At 39.5% G+C, this 19,640-nt stretch overlaps 2 protein-coding genes across 3 annotated transcripts in view; one reads left to right on the top strand and one right to left on the bottom strand.

Moving 5' to 3' along the window:
* Positions 1–928: 928 nt before the first annotated feature.
* Positions 929–5,976, bottom strand: CHCHD7 (coiled-coil-helix-coiled-coil-helix domain containing 7). The gene is made up of 4 exons (XM_032125901.1): positions 5,804–5,976; positions 3,015–3,092; positions 2,348–2,446; positions 929–1,540 (listed from the first exon to the last, which is right to left on the bottom strand). Exons 2-4 carry the CDS (start codon positions 3,066–3,068, stop codon positions 1,439–1,441), a joined length of 255 nt encoding a protein of 84 aa, XP_031981792.1. The 5' UTR covers positions 3,069–3,092; positions 5,804–5,976; the 3' UTR covers positions 929–1,438.
* Positions 5,977–6,140: 164 nt separating this feature from the next.
* Positions 6,141–19,640, top strand: part of PLAG1 (PLAG1 zinc finger) — a 51,912-nt gene continuing 38,412 nt past the window's right edge. Inside the window, exon 1 of one of the 2 annotated variants that reach the window (XM_032125843.1) lies at positions 6,141–6,353. The gene's annotated coding sequence lies outside the window, so the exon portion shown is untranslated. The remainder of the gene's footprint in view (positions 6,354–19,640) is intronic. The other variant, XM_032125851.1, reaches the window with a different exon arrangement.

The following is a 19,640-nucleotide window of genomic DNA, read 5'->3' as shown; positions in this document are numbered from 1 at the left end:
GAAAGTACAGTTTCCTTGCCAGGAACTGACAAGAAAACTTGTGACATGCTTGGAGGCTGCACAGCTTTGCTTGGAGAATTGCATACTCAAAAGGCATAGAGTTACACATTCATTCCAACAGAAAGGGTAGGATCAATCCATTTCATTTCTCAGATGTAGATGGAGAACAGAAAGGAGAAGCAAAAGCAGATTTTGTGGAATTAGTCAGATCAAACAACAAGGGAGAAGGTGGAAACAGCATAAAAATCACAGCAAGCATAGAAATAGGCCTACAGTGGAAAGAAACAAGACAAGCCAGACAGGAGAAACAGAAAGCCGTGAAGTCTTTCCAAAACAGTCTAAATAGAGAGACAACACTTTTACACCATCCTTCATGAGGTCAGCCAGAGTTCTGCCAAGTTGATCCCAGTAAGTACTAAAGGATTTCACATGGAACCTGAGCTCATGGCAGTAGTTTTTCTGTTTTATCACAGGATGCAAGCTTTTAAGGCAGGACACCAGAAGGTAAAAGGTAAAAACCAGTTTCCACTAGACAGCAACCTGTTTAAACTTACTAGTTGTTCAATTTAGCTAAGGAATCAACCTTATTTAAGATTAGATTACCTGTTTAAACTGAGCTTTGTAGTCTTGTATGAGTAAGCATTTCCAACCCAGGGTTTCAGCTGTCCAGAGTGTTAGATAGATGTACTATAGTTAAACCTGCCATGTCACTCAGAGGATCTGTTTACATGTCTGCAAGTCCCCCCCATCTGCCCGCCACCAAAGTATCCACTTACTATCCACAGAAATTACTATTCAGCTCAGACCTGAGGAGTTCTGTTTTATCTTCACCAGCCTCTCTAACCTTCTAACTAGCAAAGCTTGCAGATCTGATTTACTGCAAGCTTCTGCTGTCACTGATGAGTGCAGTGGCAGACCTAATGACAAGTTTGTTGGATTAAGGATTTTAGTTCATGAAGAGTCTTATTTAATCTGGGAACACAGAATACAACACGTGAAAACAACAATAAAATCACACATGGTAAATCCATACTATTGAGCAGAACAGCTGAATGCAAAAAACATGCTGCATGTACCAGTTTCTAAACCTGCTCCAGTCTTAGAACCACACTGCAATCCTCACCAACCCCATCTTTCTGCAAGTCCCATTAATTTTATACTTAGCATTTCACAGCAAGGTATTTTCTACTTCCAAAACTTTCTACACAAGTTGCATTGATGCCCACATCTTCCAATAAAGAGGCCAAGTTCCCAATGACAGGAAGTATGAATAAACCCAGGAAGAGTTCTATCCTAGAAGGCTCACACATTTCAAAATTTAACATCTTATTTTAATCCAAGATACGGCAACTGTAAAATCCAGTTCATAGAACGGTAACTTGCTGCTGCTAAGTCTTCACAAGTACAGTGAAAACAGTCAATCAACTCAGGTTTCTAGTCAGTAGGGCTTCCCCATTGTTTCCAAAATTTTCTTTCTTTCTTCTGCTGAAGGCATCTCTGGTTTTACACCACTTCTCTTCCTTTGCATCATAATTCCATGCTGAAAATAGAACAAAGTGACCATGAGAACAGATTTCACAGAATCTCTGCTCCTGAGCTCTGAATGATCAAGATTCTTTAGCAGAAAAATGCTTGATATATCAAGACCCAGGTACTCTAAATCTGATTAGCTGATAACTACACATACTACTTCTTAGTTCAAGATACCTGATAGTTTACCCTGCTGCTTCAGAATACAGTGCAATCAGTATTCCCATTACACTATGTCAGACTAGTGCACAATTGTCTGTAAACAGCTTTTTTTTTTTTGTAATTCGCACAAGTATTTAAAGGCTATGCTACAATCTCTTTACTATGATGGTATAAGGAAAGAAAACAGCAGAAAACACTTTTAACTGCACATAGTTCCTCATGATACTTCTCTATCACCAAATAAGACTGAATTCTTCCTAAGATTTATATTAGGTTAAAGCAAACATGATCCAAGCCAGTAGGAAACCAGATAGCCCTCCCTACCTTGCCTCAGAACTTTTTCTCTGCATCTGTTTAAAAGAGAACTTATTACTAGAAATATGCGACTCAAAATCAGAGGAAAACATCAGGTACTGCAAGAACACTGACTCACAATCCAAGTGAGTAAACTCAGAACAATCAAGTGAAGTACTTTGATGTGCATGTCCTTAAGTCTTCCAGCAACACATACTGAGACTACCTGGGCTGGTAAGTTACCATAAAAACAGCAGCAGTCAGCATTAACCAAGTTTGAAGGGTTCAGAAAGCAGCATGTCAGAAGTAATGTACACAAAGCAAAGAAGGGAATAAAATTCAGAAAGTTTACTGTGCTTACCCAGAATTTTCTGCAGTTTTTGTACTTCAAAAAATAATCAGTACACATATCCTTCTTATAGTTGTTGTCATCCATACATTTTGTAGTGGCATCTGTTTCCTTTAATAGGGGAAAATATACTTCAGAGCTGAGGGAAGTTACTGTACTCAGTGTTTAAATATTTTAAAAAGTCCCAGAATATCTATGAAGATAGGAGTCAGCTCTTCAGATTAAAGAATACTATCAAAGAGAGCAAAGGAACACCTATTACAAAGGATAGTCAGTACTTCCAAACAGTGATTTCATTTGGAGATAACAGAATACTTACTGTCTTTAGACAGTAAATACAGAGTCCACAGAATAATTGTTTACTGTGATGCTTGGTGTAACTCACAGAAGACTTTTAAAAAATAACCAAGCTTGTCTAACCAGGATTTCAGGCTCTGGTTTTAGGGACAGAAAATTTAAGAGATTGCTATCATTTGCATTAATCCTATTTATGGGAAATTACTTGTTATTTCATGCTTATTATAATGGATGATTTTCAGCCCTTCGCATCTTCAGTGTCTTAAGAAACTTTTAATGCAAAGTGCTATCATGCAAAGTATGTTATCCACAAAACAGTCGTCTATAAAGTGCATTATTTAGCACTGAAATGTACAGACAAATATCAATTTGATCATCTTACCACTAGACATGGATTTATATCGTGATCTCTAAGCTTTTTTGCATGCCTGGACATTCTAGACAGACACTCGTACCTTGGCTAGAAAGGGAAAATAAACAGGTTAAGTATCTACTTTTAACAGTAACTCAGGATTAAGTCTGAACTTCAGGATGTAATAAAGTAACACACAGTTTGGTTATCTTTAAAAAAGCCAAATAAAACCCAAATTTCTTTTGCAAAGTGTTATTTCAAAAGCAGTAACGGCAAGACAACACTGGCAAATGTAGCCCATCACCAAGACTGCTTACTCCCTGATGAATTCCTGCTGAGAGTGGAGCCACTGCAGCAGCTCTCATACGAGCCTGTGTATCATGGAGGAAGTGACCATGTGTAGGAGAAACAGCTCCATAGAAGCTGCTCACAGCCAACACACTGTAGAAACTTCAATTAATAGCATGTGGGAGGAATGCACAAGTAAACTTTTCCAGATTTGTTTCTATTCCTTAGCTGGATCACATCTGTATCTTCACTGAGCTTTCTCAGGTACAAGAAGTGCCCAACTATCTCCTGTGTTGTTGTATCAAATATTTAATAGAAAAAGAACTGGTTTCACCGCAAGGTGGGACCAGACCCACTTACACTGTGTATGACAGCTTGAATCACATTTTTTACCATTTAGTAGTTTGACACTGGCTCTAGGAACTGTAAGCTTGAGAGACACAGAGTTCAGTGCCAAGAATCTACACTGATCCAAGATGATGACATCAAGATGAACAGCAGACCCTCTTTTCCTTTACAGCTTCCGATACATTGCCTCCAGCACACATATGGTGATGCAGGTATTTGTTCCAAACAAATACTAAATCTAACCAAAAATAAATTAATATTGACCAGATGGACTGCTTGAATCAATGCAATCAGACACACAGGACAGAGAGCACAAATTAAAGTACTGCTGATGAAGGACACTGAGCTTGATCTTGTTGTTTATTTTCCCAAAAAACGTTGATGCTAATTTTAACTAAGACCTGTTTCTATTCACATTAGGGAATGATAACTGCAAGTCTGTGGTAAAAAGCCCATTTTGCTTGATACTAGATTAAAAAATCAAATACTGCTCTGTGAAGCTCATAGAAAACCATGTTTTAGATAGGGTTTCTTCATTGGGTAAGCTATTCCCAGCAAACAAGCCCTAGGTTTTACAAGCTGTGCATATATACTTTCCTGGTGCTTGGAGTACTCTTTGCTTTCCATATGATCATCTTCTGCAAATAGGCCTTTTAATGAATGGCATCAGGAAATGCTTTCACTTTCCTTTGAGAACTATCCAGTGCTTAAGGTAATTTCAGAAGCTAGGCAAATATTCTCTTTTTTGGTGGGTGGAAGCGCATTTTTGATCAGGCACTTCCAACTCAAATGGAAACACAAGCAGGTACATGAGCATCATCCCAGACTTCAAAAAGGAGGAGAGAGGGGAAAACTTAGAAGCAAAAGCAGCATACTACAATGCCTCACCTAAGTCACCACAACAGATACAAGACTTTTAGATGTTTGCTTGTGTCTGTGTTATAACTCCGCATTTCATTGATATTACCACCTAAGCAGACATGCCTTAAGGTGTTCAGTGGTAGTTTGACTTCAGAGTTCTCTCTGAAAGAATACTTGTGAGTCATAGGATATGCCATCACAATCAGTGTTCCTTAAACAAACTGCACTTGACACTTTCAGCTTGATTTCACTACCAGAGGCTGCAACCATGCCTGGTCTAAGGAACAATGCACACAATCCATTAAACACCTACTTAACGAACAGGCAGTTCAGGTTCTAATAAAGACGAGTAGGTTAGAGCAGGCAAATGCTTAAACGTTCTACCCAAACGTACTACCCAAAAGATCTGATAGCTCCTGCGTCCTCTCTCCCCCTCCCTGCAGTACTTCAGGACTTGAAACATTATCAGCTGGAAGGGCAGGCAGGTCACACCGAAATGCTGCTGTGTGACTGAATGAGCAGTTGGACAGGAAGCGAGCTTCCCCCCTCCTCCCAGGTTTTGCACATGTACGGGCTTCCCTTCCTGCTTTCGGACTACAGGTCAGAGCCCAACCACAACCAAAGGCTTGTCTATTCCACAGTTCTTAACTATGCTTTAACACATTAACAGTTGTAAACTGTACCACAGAGAACTAGGGCTGTTGCTAGCACTCTTTAACCCTAGGGCTTTTTCAGTTCATAAACCATCAGGGCACTTTTCTACAGGCTCCCTCCCATTGAAAAGCGTTTGGTCTGCTTTAAATGCACACATTTGGATATAAATTCGCTAATTATGCTGCAATACAGACCAGCTTATTAAAACTTTGACCCCTGGAGCCAAGGCTGTACTAAAAATCCTACGGCTTTTATCGCTGTTACGGCGGGGGAGGCGGGAGGAGGCAGCCGGCGGGCCCGGGCGCTCAGCACCGCGGAGCTGCCGCCTTGCCCGACGCAGCTTCCCAGGGAGGGCCGGGGGCCGTCCAGGTGCGGAGGCGAGGCCAGCGCCCCCCGCCCGGCTGCTGCTTTCCCCCGGCGGCGGAGCGGCCGGAGGCGCCCAGCGGCCCCTTCCCCCGCCCCGGGTCGTTCCCCGCGGCCGCCCCCGCCGCCTCCTCTCGGCACCACCTGCCGCCAGGGAGGGGTGCCCGGGCCGCGCCGCCGCCGCCGGGCCCGAGCGGGGCTGCCCCGGCCCGCGGGCGGCGAAGGTCGAGCGAGACTTCCCTTCGCCGGCCGGGAAGGGGAAGCGGCGGGCGGGCACAGCGCGGATCGCCGCCGGCGGCACTCACCTCCGTCCCCGGCCGTGTCCGCGGGAGCCCGGGGCGGGAGGGGGGCAGCCCGGCTCCAATTCGAAAGACGTCAGCGGTTCGGGCAGCGCGCTTAAGTACGGGCGCAGCCTACCCCGCTCCCGGCCCCGCGGCTCCCCCCGGCCCCGCGCCGCCACCGCCCACGCCCCGGAGGCGCTGAGTGGCACGGCCGGGCCGCCAATGGCGGCGGCGCCGCGCCCGCCCCGGCCGTGAGCGGCGCCTCCTTCCACCAACGGAGCGGGCGGCGCGGTCCGCAGGCGCCGGCGGCGGGGCGCGGCCGCGGCCCTGACTGACTGGGGGAGGCGTCCAACCCGCGGTGCGTGTGGGCGGCGGGCGGTGTGGGCGCGGCGTGTGCGGCAGGCTGGGCTGCACCGCAGCGCATACACTACAATGGCTGCTGGAAAGACGGGAAAGCAAACAATTTCCAGGCCCGCCGCGTCCAGCCCGAAATATGGGGAAAAAATTACAGAAAAATCGGAGAACACTGTAAAGGGTGGAAACGGGGCGCAGAGAGGATGCTGAGGCTCCCGCGGTGAGTCTGCTGCGGGTTTGGGGGGCAGGCGCCGGGGTTTAGCAGGGAAATATCAGGGTTATTTAAATTATGAAGGGGGAGGAGGAGAAGGAGGGGGGAGAGGAGAGAGGAGCAGCGAGCAGTGAGGAAAAGTTTGTGTTAACCATCCCTCCCTTCCATCCCTCTCCCCCCATCTCCCGCAGCCCCCCGCCGCCCCGCGTCGGAACCCCCCCCGAGGGGAAAAGCAGGGGAGGGGAGGCGAGGCGAGCGGTGCCCCCCCCCCCCACCCCCCTTCCCCTCTCTCGGAGGGAGAAAGAGATGATTTTCAGAAAAACCTCTCTCAGGAGTTTCCTCCACTCCTCCCCTCCCTCCCCGCGGCGCTCTGTTGGAGCTCTGAGGAGCGGGCGAGGCGGCGGGGCTGCCCGGGGGACGGCAGGAGGGCGCGGGGTGCCCGCCGCCGACCCCCGCGGCGGGCCGGGCCCGGGGCCGCGGGGCAGGGGCAGGAGCGGCGCGGCCGCCCCCTCCCCTCCTCGCCTCTCCGGAGCCTGTGCTGTGAATGCAGTGACAGCGGCGAGAGCGGCGAGAGAGGGAGCGGAAGACATTAGAGACCGCGGTGCCGAAAAATGAGGGAAAAAATTAATATAAATTCGCTCACCGCCTCAAACCGGACAAATTTCGCACAGAAATTTCCCCCGTGGACCCGGCTACCCGTGGGGTGTCCCCCGGACCTGGCGGCTGCGTCTTTGGGGGAATCCGGAGTGACTTTGGGGCACTCGACCCCCCTTTCCAGTCGTTTTTTGGACAAAAGTTTTTTTTTTCGTAATAAAGAAACGAATTTGCCTGCTCTCCCCCTCCGAGTAGCCCAGGAGCTTTTCCCTTCCCCATCGGTGTGTGTTTAGAGAAAAGTGTAAACCCAAGTAAGTGCTGAGTCGTGTTGCATTGGGGAGGGGGGTTTGCTAACTGAAAGCAGGAGAGATCCGGAGAGAGAGAGAGAGAGCAGGGACAGCTTGTTGTCAGTATCATAAACAACCAAAATGGAGGGAGAACTGAGGCATATAACAAAATAAAAATCAGAAAAAAATGCCAAAAAATACCTAAAAATCGGGGCTGCTCCCCCTTTTCTTCCTCAAGGTAACAGAATAAAACCCGTGTCTTCCCGATACCGTTTTAAGGTTTCAGGGAGCAAGGAGTTAATATTTATTATTTTTTTTTTGTTGATGAATTCTTTAGAAAGGCAAAAGCCTCTTATAACTCGCCACCGACAATGAGAAAACGTGAAAATCCCTTTCAGGACAGAGAGGTAGGGGGAGATGATGGTGCAGAAAGTGTATAACTTGGGGGTAATGCGGAGTGATCCTAGATAAGATAAATGCTGTATGTGGTGCTTTATAACTTCCTTTTTTAATGCTTTTTTGGTGTGTGTTTGGGGGATTTGGGGAGATGGGGGCTCCTTTCTTTTCCTCTTTTTCTTTCCCCCTTTTTTTTTTTTTTTTTTTTTTTTCGGACCGGAATGTAATGCCTTTGTAGTGTCACTTTCCTGATCTAATTAGGATGTGTGAGGCAAAGAGTAAACCTTTCCGGTTTATAAAGTGCATTTTCGTTGCTTTTGAATTTCAAGTTTTCTTGGTGGCTCACTCCTCTATTTACACTGGATTCTTCAGAGTGCTGTGGGGTTGAGCTAATGCTCCGTAGGGAGAGCAGAAAGGGCTCAGGGGCAGGGCACCTCATCTGCGGGTGGTTGCTGATTTCCCTGGCACGTTTAGTTCACCTGTTTGTCTCCTACAAAGAATGTATTCTGCAGTCTCCTCGTGTTATTTATACAAAATAATGATGCCTCATCTCGCCTCACATTGAAGTTAATGCGAAAGTGCTGCTGATGTTGGTTCCACGTGGGATCAGGGACATAGCAGGGCATTTTAAAGAGACAGCTTCTCTTTTCCTAGGGTTATCATCACCTCTGCAGCACCTCTGCCTCTAGCAGAGGGGTGGTTCTTTGTTTTTTTTTTTAATGGAAAGATATCAAATCGGCCCTAGTCTGATAAATTAAGGAAGGATAACAGGGGGAAACGTGCAGAATCGTTGGGATCAAAGCAATTCTTTTGTGTGTAGCAGGTCTTCATGGGAGTTTTCTTGGTGTGTTAATTAAAATGCTGTGTTTTGGAGAATGTTTTTTGGAATGTATGTTGCAGAAATGAAATAGTCTCAGGTTGTGTAGTATTAAGATCTAGTGCTGTTCTGCTAGCTGTAAATTCTCTGGGAGGAGATGAATTCTCTGTGTGTAGGGCAATTTCACAGACATTTTGTAAAAGTTGTGAAGTGTGTTATTTTTTTTTTGAATACATTCAGTTTTGTTGGGAACACCTGAGTTTGTTCAAAAGTTTGTTCTATACCTAAATCTCCTAAATCATCCCCAGAGGTTTTGAAAATAGTGAAAAATAACTGTAGGTTTTAATTGGCCAGAGTAGGGGCTCTTTACAAGTACGCCTTAGCAGTATAGTTATAACATCACTTGGAAGAATTACCTCTGGCTTTGTTTAGAGAAAGAAAAGTCATCCTAACTTCAGTCTGGTTTCATGTATATGTGTGCATGTGTGTATGCATGTATGCTTTTAGCGTGGGTTCTGGCTGATACTGGTTTTTTTCTTAATTTTTAACTTGTGAATGTTTAACTGTAATGATGCAAAATGCTCTGCTTGTCCCTATTATCTCCTATGTATTTTAATTTTATTTTTGAATATCCTGTTTTCAAAAATTAGCATCGCCTCTTAACATGGCAATTTGATATCTTTATGAGGAGTTGCAATGTTTCCTTTACACTTGCTTTGTTTTTGTAGTCCTTGTATTCAGTTCTAGATTGAAAACTGAATACAGGTATGTGGTTCTTGAGAGGGAAGATGGGGTACAGAGCTTGGAGGGAGACTATTTCAGCATGTGTTTTCTGTGAATTTGTGGAAGTTGAGTATGAGTTGTGATAGCCCTCTGTGTTGAATAGCATGTGCTTGCAAATGATCTGTACCCTTTCTGCAAGTGTGACCAAAGAAACTTGTTGCCTAGGATAGCCTTGTGGTTAAAAGATTTGGGAAGAAATCTCAAGGTTTTTCAGTGACTCTTAGGCTAGAAAAAAGGGTCATTAAGGAAAAAGATTAATCAGTTTGTATAAAGGAATGATATTGAACATTTTTCCAAAATTGACTTTTATGGTTTAGAGATCTCTTTTATAGTTAGTAAGAATTCAGACTTTAAAAGTTCCTTTCTGAATATTTCTTAAACTGATCTATTATTTTTATTGACTGAAGTAACGTTACCCTGGAATGCATAGAAATTTGGTAAATTAATAGCAGTTCACCATATGTTGGTAGTTCTAATGTACCAGGGTAGATAGACAAATAGTAGTAGATGTGCAGAACTAACTTAAATGAACTGGTTAATGGTACTGAGAACTCTTCAAATGCTGTGTCTGTGACCATCAGTATGAAGTGTTTAACATGTTACTACATTTTTACCTAATTAAGAGCTTTTTAATCATTAATATTTTATTGCTGAAATTAGGTATAGGCACTGGTAATAACAATGTGAAAGAAGCAGTGTTGTGGAGTATCTTTCTTGATTTACAGCTATGTATTACAAAGTAAATTTGGTGTATCCAACCATAGTACAAAATTCAGGACTTAGGGTGGAGAAGGAGGAAAGGGTGTTCTCTCAGAATTTGATACTCTTCTAAACTGGATTTAATTTTAAGGTATAATCCAGATGGTGATAATAATAGCAGAAAAAATGTTGTTTAGGATTATTTTTTTACAAACTTATTCTCTTGTAGAAAATAGAATTATTCTTACAGCGGTGAGGTGGTTTTTAAATAAAAATATAAGTAACTTTCAAAGCTTCCTTAGTTGTAAGAGTTAAGATGATCTTCTGTATTATTTGTTGGTCTGATTCCATACATGACACAGTTTGATTTTTTTCAAGATTTTCTAAAATTAAAACACCTGAGGAAACAAATACTATGGGCTGGTGTTGGTAAAGTTATCCTGCTTTTTCTAGGTAAACTGGAGAGGTGTAAATGTATTAAAATCCTTCTTAGAGACTTACCAATCCTATTCAATAATGTTTAAAAATTAATAACTACAGTATTCTACAGCAGTACAAGCAAATACAGGAATCTAAAGTGACACACATTCAGCTTTCCTGGAATGCTTAGCTCAAATGTGTCTCTTGGTGTGTACTTTTAATTTAGTAATTATCCTGAAAAATGAGTTTTCAGTGTAGGACTTTTGAGATTTAAATTAATAAACCCTTGAAAAGTTTGTGTAATTCCAAAAGACACTGCATACAAAGTGCAGCCACTTCTAATGGTTGTCCATCTCTGCAGCTGGTTAGTCAAAATGGTGCCCTAAAGTCTCCTCCTTTCAGGGTATTGCATATGTTTTAAAATTAATGGGTTAAAGAGGGTACTGCTCATGTTCTAAATAAACCACTGTTTGTAACTGTTCAAGGTTATTTTCTTAAAATAGATGTTTTCACTTCAGAGTGTAAACCATAAATTTTTAAAATTTTCTATCTATAACCTCTTATGTTGTTAAAACTAGTTTTTGTGAACAAATACTTTTTGGTAGGGTTCTTGAACAAATGTATATGTCTACCAAGGGGAAATATTCTGGAAAACATGAAATCTGTTCAAGTACTTAGACCATTCTCAAATCAGCACAGAGTTAAAAGGAGCTAGCAGTGACCACCACTGAAGTGACAGAGAACTTGCTTTCAGGGAGTTATTCTCCAAATATCTGTTACTAGTAAGGATTTAGCTTGCAGAGCTTTTGAAAGAAATGTGCAGTATTTATCCACTGAACTGCTAAGCATCTTTAACCAATTACCACATGTTTAGGTAGCCTTAAAAAACTATTCAAAAATAATTCAAATATTAGAACAAAGTAACATTTGTATTGATCAAATATAAAATGTTTAAATATCTGAAGCATAGGGGATTTTTTTTGCATTTATCTGAGCATTTTGATAATAGACAATTGTGTATTTTTCCTCTAATCAAAAAAAACACATCTAGAATTGAATTCAATTTGTATTGATTTTTAAATTGTGGGATCTCATAACTTGAATGTAAAACATTGATTAACTCTCAATATAATCACTTACACAGATGCTTTTTTTTTTCAAGGAATATAGTGACCATTTATCTGAAATTGCATAGCTTGCAGTTACTAATGCATTTTAAATGAACAGTTGTCCACCAAATATCAAATGCAAAAGATCCTAATTGTATGCAAGTTCAGAAAACCTAATATTAAGCAGAACTGGTCATCATTACTGCAGGTTCAGTTGTACTTTTATTTAGATTGTCTTGTTAAAGTGTTTTCTATCTATAACTGTGTCAGTGTTCACCTGTTACTGTCTCATCTTAGGACAAATAGCAAAAATTAGTAGAACTAGAGGGAGTGTTTTGGGAAGATATAGCATGCTTTTAAGAGTAGTTGTCTGCTAACAGTTTTAAAGGATGGGGCCTTCTTGTAGGATGTATTAAAACTTTTGATATTTAAATGGACCCTTCATGTCTGGTAAATGCTTACTCTAGGATCATGGTGTTAAAATTAACCACCATATATGTCAGGGGTTTGAGATGACTGTATAAGTACATACTTGACAGTGAAGAGTGGGAAAGGATATATAGTTATTCTCCTGTTGAAGGAATAAATCAGTTTCTGTTATAGCCTTCTCTGTAGCCTTCTTCTGTCCCCTTCCTGGTTCATTGTCTGTCCAGAGTATCAAGATACCCTGTCAAATACATTAAAATACATGGCCAGAGTGATGGGCTATTTTATTCATGACCAGCCCTAGTGGTTTTTTATAGACTTACAGGGAGGCACAAAGAAAATAAAATGTAGCCCAATGTGTATTTGTTTAGAGGAAAGGAAAGAGAGGAAAAAAAACCCCACAGGTCTGAGCTAGTATAAAACCAAAAAGTGAGATAGAAAAAATGAATGTAGACAAGTGTGGCCATAATGCATACAACAGTAACTCAAAACTCTGAAGTAAAATAGCTCAAATCAGATTTGAGAAAGTCAAGTGGGAATCAGGAAAATAAAACCTAAGAATTGCCATCAGATGCAATTAAGAAATAACTATGTAAAGAAACTTGGAAAAATGCAAGAAGTGTCTATTACAGTAAACTGAATTGCTATAATCTTCTTTTGCACTTAATGTGCTAAATTCCTCTCTCAAGGAGAATATCCCTAGAAATCAGATTAGAAAGTGTTTAAAGGGAATTATTTATCAAAGTTGTTTTTTCACTAAAGTTAGGATAACTAATAATAATCTCTTCCATATTGCTGTAATAATACTTTATTTGATACAATTTAGCCATACAGTTTGCACGTAGATTTACTTATGTATTGTGCAGGTAATTTATCAGTAGCCTGACACTGTGTATCTCTAACCTTAAAAGCTTTTCTTTATGCTTGTGAGTCACATCAGATTTGGCAGTCTGCAAAGTGTGAAGTATTTCTTATGAAATAAGATGTCGATGGCTGATTTTGCCTTATGCACATTTACTGTGAATTGCCAAATAATCAAAAAGGAAGGAGGATGTCAGAAAACTTACCTTCCCTCTTCATGTATTGAGTATGTATTTGTGTCCTATGGCGTATCAGATTTGTTAGTGCATGAGTTTTCTAAAAAACACTGCAAATCATCTGATTCTGAATTAATGAGATCTCACTATACTACGTGTTTGAACAGCAGAAAGATCTTGTGTATGCAAATCAGATTTTACTGTCTCAAGTGCTTGTCACTTCTAATAAAACTTTACTGTGTGGTGTATGTATTTATCATGAATGTTACATTTACATATGGAATAGGTACAAACATGCACACATTTTAAGGAGACATCTGACAATATCATGTCTTTTGAATCAACTGTGGTATAGGAATATCTTTTCAAAGAGATCTTTTTAGAGGAAAGGCAAAAAGAGAGATTCTGGCAGCTTGCTATTAAATTTCAATCAAGCCAGTATAGTTAGTAATAAAACATTTACAAGTTTGTAAATGATAAGTTTCTTCAAACTCTTACTGTCACGTGTGGAATTTTCATCTATACTATTTTGCATTTACTGCAGCTGCCTACATGCAAGGCTTAGTAATATTGCATTTATCACATGAAAGTATAGATACCATATAAATATATAAAAGTAGAAATTGCCTGCCGCTGTTCTTATGTTTTCATAAGACAGTAGACTACAAAGGTGTAAATTTATGGTGTTAGCTACCTGCTATCAGTTTCTGGTGCTCTTCTCCTCACAAGTACTTTAAGATGTGTATTAAGCTAAAATAAAACAAACATGAAATAGTGTCAGACTTTTGTGTTCTGTTTAAAAGTTAAACACAATATTGTTCAAACTTGTTTTGTCCACTGGGAGTTAGTGTGGTCAGTACTTGGATAATTTGTTTCATCTAGGACACTATGAAACATTGAACCACCTAGTTTAGAGAAGAGCTCAGACATAAATGCCAGTTACTTAAATCTTTAAGGTTTTTTTCATCTGTGATTTGAAGTTTTCTTTTATTCTTTTGAACACTAGGATTATGCTTAGACTAAACCACTCCTAATTACGCCCCAGCACAAACATATCGCTTATGGCTATATTTTAATCATTTTCAGAAAAAGTAATAAAAATATTATTGCTTCTGTCAAAGGATGGTGTTGCTACATGCTATTTTAAATGGTGTTTAAGTACAGTTATAAGCATACCAGTACAATGAAATCAGTTCTATTCCTAAACAACAAAGTTACATTATTTTTTACTTAAAAAGTTAACCAAGATCCTAATATGTTAATTATCCTAATTATTCAGGCTGGTTTTAGTATGTGTTGAAATTGCTTTAAAAAATATATGTGAAATATTTATATCAAACTTGTTTAATTTCTCATTACTTGTAAAATGTAATGTTTTCCCAGTTATAATTTTAAAGGGTTTTTTGTCTTAGCTGCCTGAGTGTATCCTTTTCTTTTGGATACACTCTTTTCTGAACCCAGCACTTCTTTAACTTATTTAAAACTCTTTTGTTCTCTCAGAATCAATTTGTGCCCCTTTAAGTTTAGCTATTGGTAATTTTTGTACTACAAAAATTGTGCCAAGGAATACTGTGAAATTAACTTGAGCTGGTGATGATACAAGTAGAAAAACTGAGTGCAGAGTAACACAGAAAACTTAATCATAATGGTGTTTGGGTAATGGGAATAATCCCTAACTGGATGAACGTTAAACTAATCTATGAGGAAAAGGTGTCAGGTCTTGCAGCATTAGTCAAATACGTACTATCACTGTTTCTCATAAGAAATACTCAAACACACTCCTAGTATCAATTGCTGTAGAAGGCAAACAGAAATCTAGATTATACTTCAGAAATATTAAACTGTGAAATAAGTTTCTTGAGGAAAAAATGGTTTTAGAGGTCCCCCCTGTAGTATATTATTTCACCCTTGAAAACTTGGCCACTTCAGAATATTTGAGAACAAGTAAGTTAAGTCCACCTTGAGAAATACATTTCAGTTTCTAGTACAGTTTTTATCTATGCATCATGTAAAACAAACTTCTTCTCTTCATTATACTTAAATATTTGTACTGAAAGGAAAGTGCATTTAAACCATTTTTAACTGCATTGATTGCTCATCCATTGGATTGGAGTAGCAAGATACTTTAGTTTGGGGAGGTTGAATATGTGTTATTATTTTCAGTTTTCCTGTAGTTTGACTAATAAAACAACTGAACATAAAAAGGATCTTTCTTCAATCCTCAAGTGAGAAGACAGGTGTGCTCAAAAAGGTGCTCTGGTGACTTAAATCACTGCCCCTCAGTCCTCTCAAAATAGTTAAATCATATGAATTTGTGATATCAGTCACATAGTCATGTTGCAACCTTGAAATTGATAATGTATTCAGTTATCTTGAGATGAACTCCATAATTCTTCATTAGCAGATTTAATTTCCTAAAGTTTTGTCTGAATAAACTTGAGTATTGTGCTGCTTGTTCCATTTTTGATCAGGAACCAAGCAATAGAAAGTCTTTCAACTCTGAGCAAAGCCTCAAAGATTTAATAAATGCTCTAAATGTCCCCCATTTTTGTCATAGTTTTAGGTGTTGAACTGTGGTTGAAGGTCAAATAATCCCTTCTGCAAAGCATCTGAATTTCATCTTAAAGGAGGTAGTTTGGTATTTGGAGGTAGTTTTAGAATGAAAGTTTCATGTAGGTAGCTTAACAAATAAAGCTAAAAGGCAGGCAGAAATTAGCTGTCAGGTTGCAAGTGTAACTGTTCTGCAAAGTACTAGTTAAATCCCATTTCTTACTTTGAGATATTAGGACTCATCGTTTGAAGAAGAAAGAGCTTAACTAATTTTTTAGTTTTTCCTTCCCAAATATATGTAAAATTTGCCACCACTTTGGCTAACCCTCTGGAGAGGGACTTTTTGTAAGGGTGTGTAGTGATAAGACAAGGAGTAAAACTGAGAGAAGGTAGGTTTGGATTTGACATTAGGAAGAAATTCTTTATTGTGGGGATGGTGAGGTACCAGAACAGGTTGCCCAGAGACGCTGTGGATGCCCCATCCCTGGAAGTGTTCAAGGCCAGGTTGGATGGGGTTTTGAGCAACCTTGTCTAGTGGAAGGTGTCCCTGCCCATGGCAGGGGCATTGGAACTGCATGATCTTTAAGGTCCCTTCCAATCCAGGCCATTCTACAATTCTGTAACATATCCAAACTTGTCACCGAGGCCTTTTTAGGAAGGTTATGAGGTCTCCTGGACAAAGATAGTATTGCCTTTGTGAATTATGAATTAACTATTATTTAGCAATTTGTAATTTTGTGATGTGACTTGGTGTTTGGGGGTACATCTGAGAGAGGATGTAGGCAAAATTACTTAAACTTCACTCCCTGTCCATGGCAGAGTTCTGGCCCGAAGAGTACGTTCTGTCTTTTTGCTTTGAGTATTTTCAGACCGGTTATATGGGAGTAAAAAAATTAATCCTTTTTTTATCCTCTACTTTTTGCATTTGTCAGTTGTTTAGGAAATTTGTTTCTTGATTTTTTTTTTTTTTTTTATGTTGCAGTGGCTGGCAAAGTTACTGAATGATCTGAACTACAGAATTTGTAGGTGAAAGAGGGAGATGTTTTTCCTGTCAGATCCTGACCAGATTATTTGAAAGTTTCCTTTTCTCTTCAACAGTGCTTTACTATAAATGAAAACAAATTAAACTGAACAAACACTCAGTAAAAATCTATGGCCCAGGTTCCTCTTGCAAACCTTATTAAAATCTAGCTGGATGCTAACAATTTTCACTGTGGACCTTTGAGATACGAAGCCTCTATTTCATGCTTTCCAAACATCGCCATTTCCATCTATCAAATTCTGTGTAGGTCATTAGTAAATGTATAGTGGTAACTGTATGGTCTGTAATGCCAACATAATAAACCTGTCTCAGAGTGAGAGATCCATGTTGCTTCTTGAGGAGCAAGTGGTATTTCTCCATGACTTTTTTTCTTAATATTGTAATGTCCATTTGAGATTGTCTCAGGTGGCACTCATTGAAAGGGATGGTCTTTCAGGTTGGTAAGAAGCAAGCTGTTCAGGGTTTTTTCTAGTAAGTAAAAACCAGTATTTTTGTAGCTTCATTCAGAAGCTGGTGGTCATTGAGGGTACATCATGGAACAGTAGAGTCATGTGCTTCTCGGCAGGGGATGCTGCTTAATGATGGAACTACAGTGTCCTGAATGTGGAGGGAGCAGACCAGCAGTGAAGGATTGGTTGCTTTCTAAAGTGTCAACAGGGAACAGCTTTACTCTGGCTTTTACAAATAAATTAAATATTTGGAATAAGATGCTTCCTTTACTTACTGGCATTTTAATTTTTTCCTGCGGTATCAGAAATGGACACTTCAGGATGATTTTACAAGCCTGTCAGCTTGAAAGGGCAATTACTGTAACCACATGTGAAGTTAAAGTGTTTGAAAAATGTTAAACTATCTTGAAAGCAAAGAAAAATAACTACTGTACTAATCTGGTGATATTTTTTTGTGAAGTAAATAATACTTAGGAGATTCATTTAGCAATAGCTTGGATCCCTCAGTAAGAATGTTGGTATATTAATATACTTATAATACATAATGTACAAAATTTAGAAGAATGTAGTTTTCGATAACAAAACCAGCATAACGCAATCAAAGAAAAAAATTACATTATGTCAATATACATCCATAACCTAGATATGCATAGGTATTCAGAACCTTCCATGATGATTTCTGGAAGCTATGCAAACACAAAGCTCTTCTGCTACACTCAGATAGTGCATGATAAAGTGCTCCCTAAGGTTAGTGAGTGTTGGTTTTGCGGGTTTGCGTTCAGAATTAAAAGTGATACATAGAAAAGTGATACTGTGCTGACTTAGTAGCACAAAGTATTTTAGTCCAGTGTTGAAAGTACATATTCTAAAACCTGTATGTGTTACATGGTTCTGGAGTTGACTTTCTAGAAATATGGAAATTACCTAAGAAAACAAGTGTTTTGTTTTCTTAGAACTACAGTTTCCCTCTGGTGTATTTGCCTTTAATTGAATTCTGCTCTGTGATTTTTTTTTCTTATTTGCACAGAATTGTGCTCATGCTTTTTCCTCCAAAAAAATACAAATAGTATTGTATTCCTGCTGTGATTATTAGTCATAACATGTCTGACTCAGCAGATCAAAAGTTATGTTTACTGGAAAACAGAATTAACATTTTGTATTTTTTTTTAAGAACACTTAAAAATAGCTGTGTCAAAAGAGATTATGTTTTTAACATCCTAATCCACTAAACCATCATACATCACTCTGTAGGCAATGTTTTTATTCTAAGCAGCTACCTCTTACAAGAGCCCGTCTGAGAGGTTTCAGGATAGCACGGAAATATACCCGTGAAACTGAATTCTTAAGGAGTGAAACTTCCTCAACAACATGCATAATGCCTTCATTATCAAATTGCAGAATTTTTTTTCCAAGAATTGTTTTAAATGTCAGCATATTTTGGCCTGCTCTGAGGTGTTCTGGCTATTGGGGACAAATTGATGATTAAAACTGGCATATGCAAAAATTTTTTCTCAGTGGGAGGGTAGTAATTCCTAATTTTGATGGAGAATATTATGTTGTGATAACCAAATACCTGAATAGAATACTATACTGATTAGGGAAAAGATAAAGGAGTGTGAGAATTTATGCCAGATGGATTGGAGACTCTGAGATTCATCTGGATTAGTTGTTTCAATTGCTAATCTTGCCCCATGTTCCTCTGCCACTTTGTTTTCTGAAGTTGTCTTTTCAATGTTTGTAATTGTATACTGTTGCTGAGTAAAGAGTCACACAGATGTGGGAAACAGCAGTACTGACTTGGCAGAAAACTCTGTAAAGTGCAAAAACTGCAACAGAAAAATATAGTTCTGTCTTATCTTTAGATTTCAGAAATCTTAGATGTTGATTCTAAGAACAGTACATGTATGTGTGAAAATCTGAAATTTAACCGTAGGTTGACTGGCTCTTTGTACTCCAATGACTAGAATTTATTAGGTAATAAATACCAATACAAGGAATTTGTTTGTGTTTAGTTGAATTTAGTGCAAAGTTTCCTGAAACAGCATAGAAGTAACCATTTCCATTTATTTTTAAAATGCTAATTCAGAATGATACAACAGGAGTGAAAAGTTTAGTTAGTTGTTACTGTGTGATACTCTATTCTGGCTAGTCATGGAATTCTATTTAATGTTATCTGACAGATTTGAATATTTAACTTGAAAATGTGCTACTGCTTGACTGGCAAGTTGGGACATTGCCTACCGTGATTTCCTACTGGCAAGAAGTCTGTTTCAAGGAAAGTTTGGCCATACTTGAAACTAACAGAGTTAGCTAAGGTTTGATACACTGCTTTCTTCTTTAGGCCCACTGGAACATCTTTTAGAATTTGTGCCAGTGTATTTTTGGACTGTAGAGTGTGCAATGTGTGCAGAATGACTGTAGAATGTAGAAGTGTGTTTCATAGAATGTAGGACTCCTCAGGTTTGGTGGCATTAGCCCTGTACCTTGAAGTGGCTCTGTGGGGTTTTTGTTACTCTGGTAGTCAGTAAACACATATGGCCAGAGCACAATACATTGTGGCTCTGATCACGTCCCTATATAACCATCTGCAAAGAACAGTGCCATAATGAGACACAGGGAGAATATGGGAAAGAAAGTATTATGTGATACAGAGGAAAATGAAACATCATTGGGCCTACACTGCGGAT

The sequence above is a fragment of the Corvus moneduloides genome, chromosome 1, assembly GCF_009650955.1.
Source record: "Corvus moneduloides isolate bCorMon1 chromosome 1, bCorMon1.pri, whole genome shotgun sequence".
Classification (NCBI taxonomy): domain Eukaryota; kingdom Metazoa; phylum Chordata; class Aves; order Passeriformes; family Corvidae; genus Corvus; species Corvus moneduloides.
This window is presented reverse-complemented; position numbering and strand designations above follow the sequence as displayed.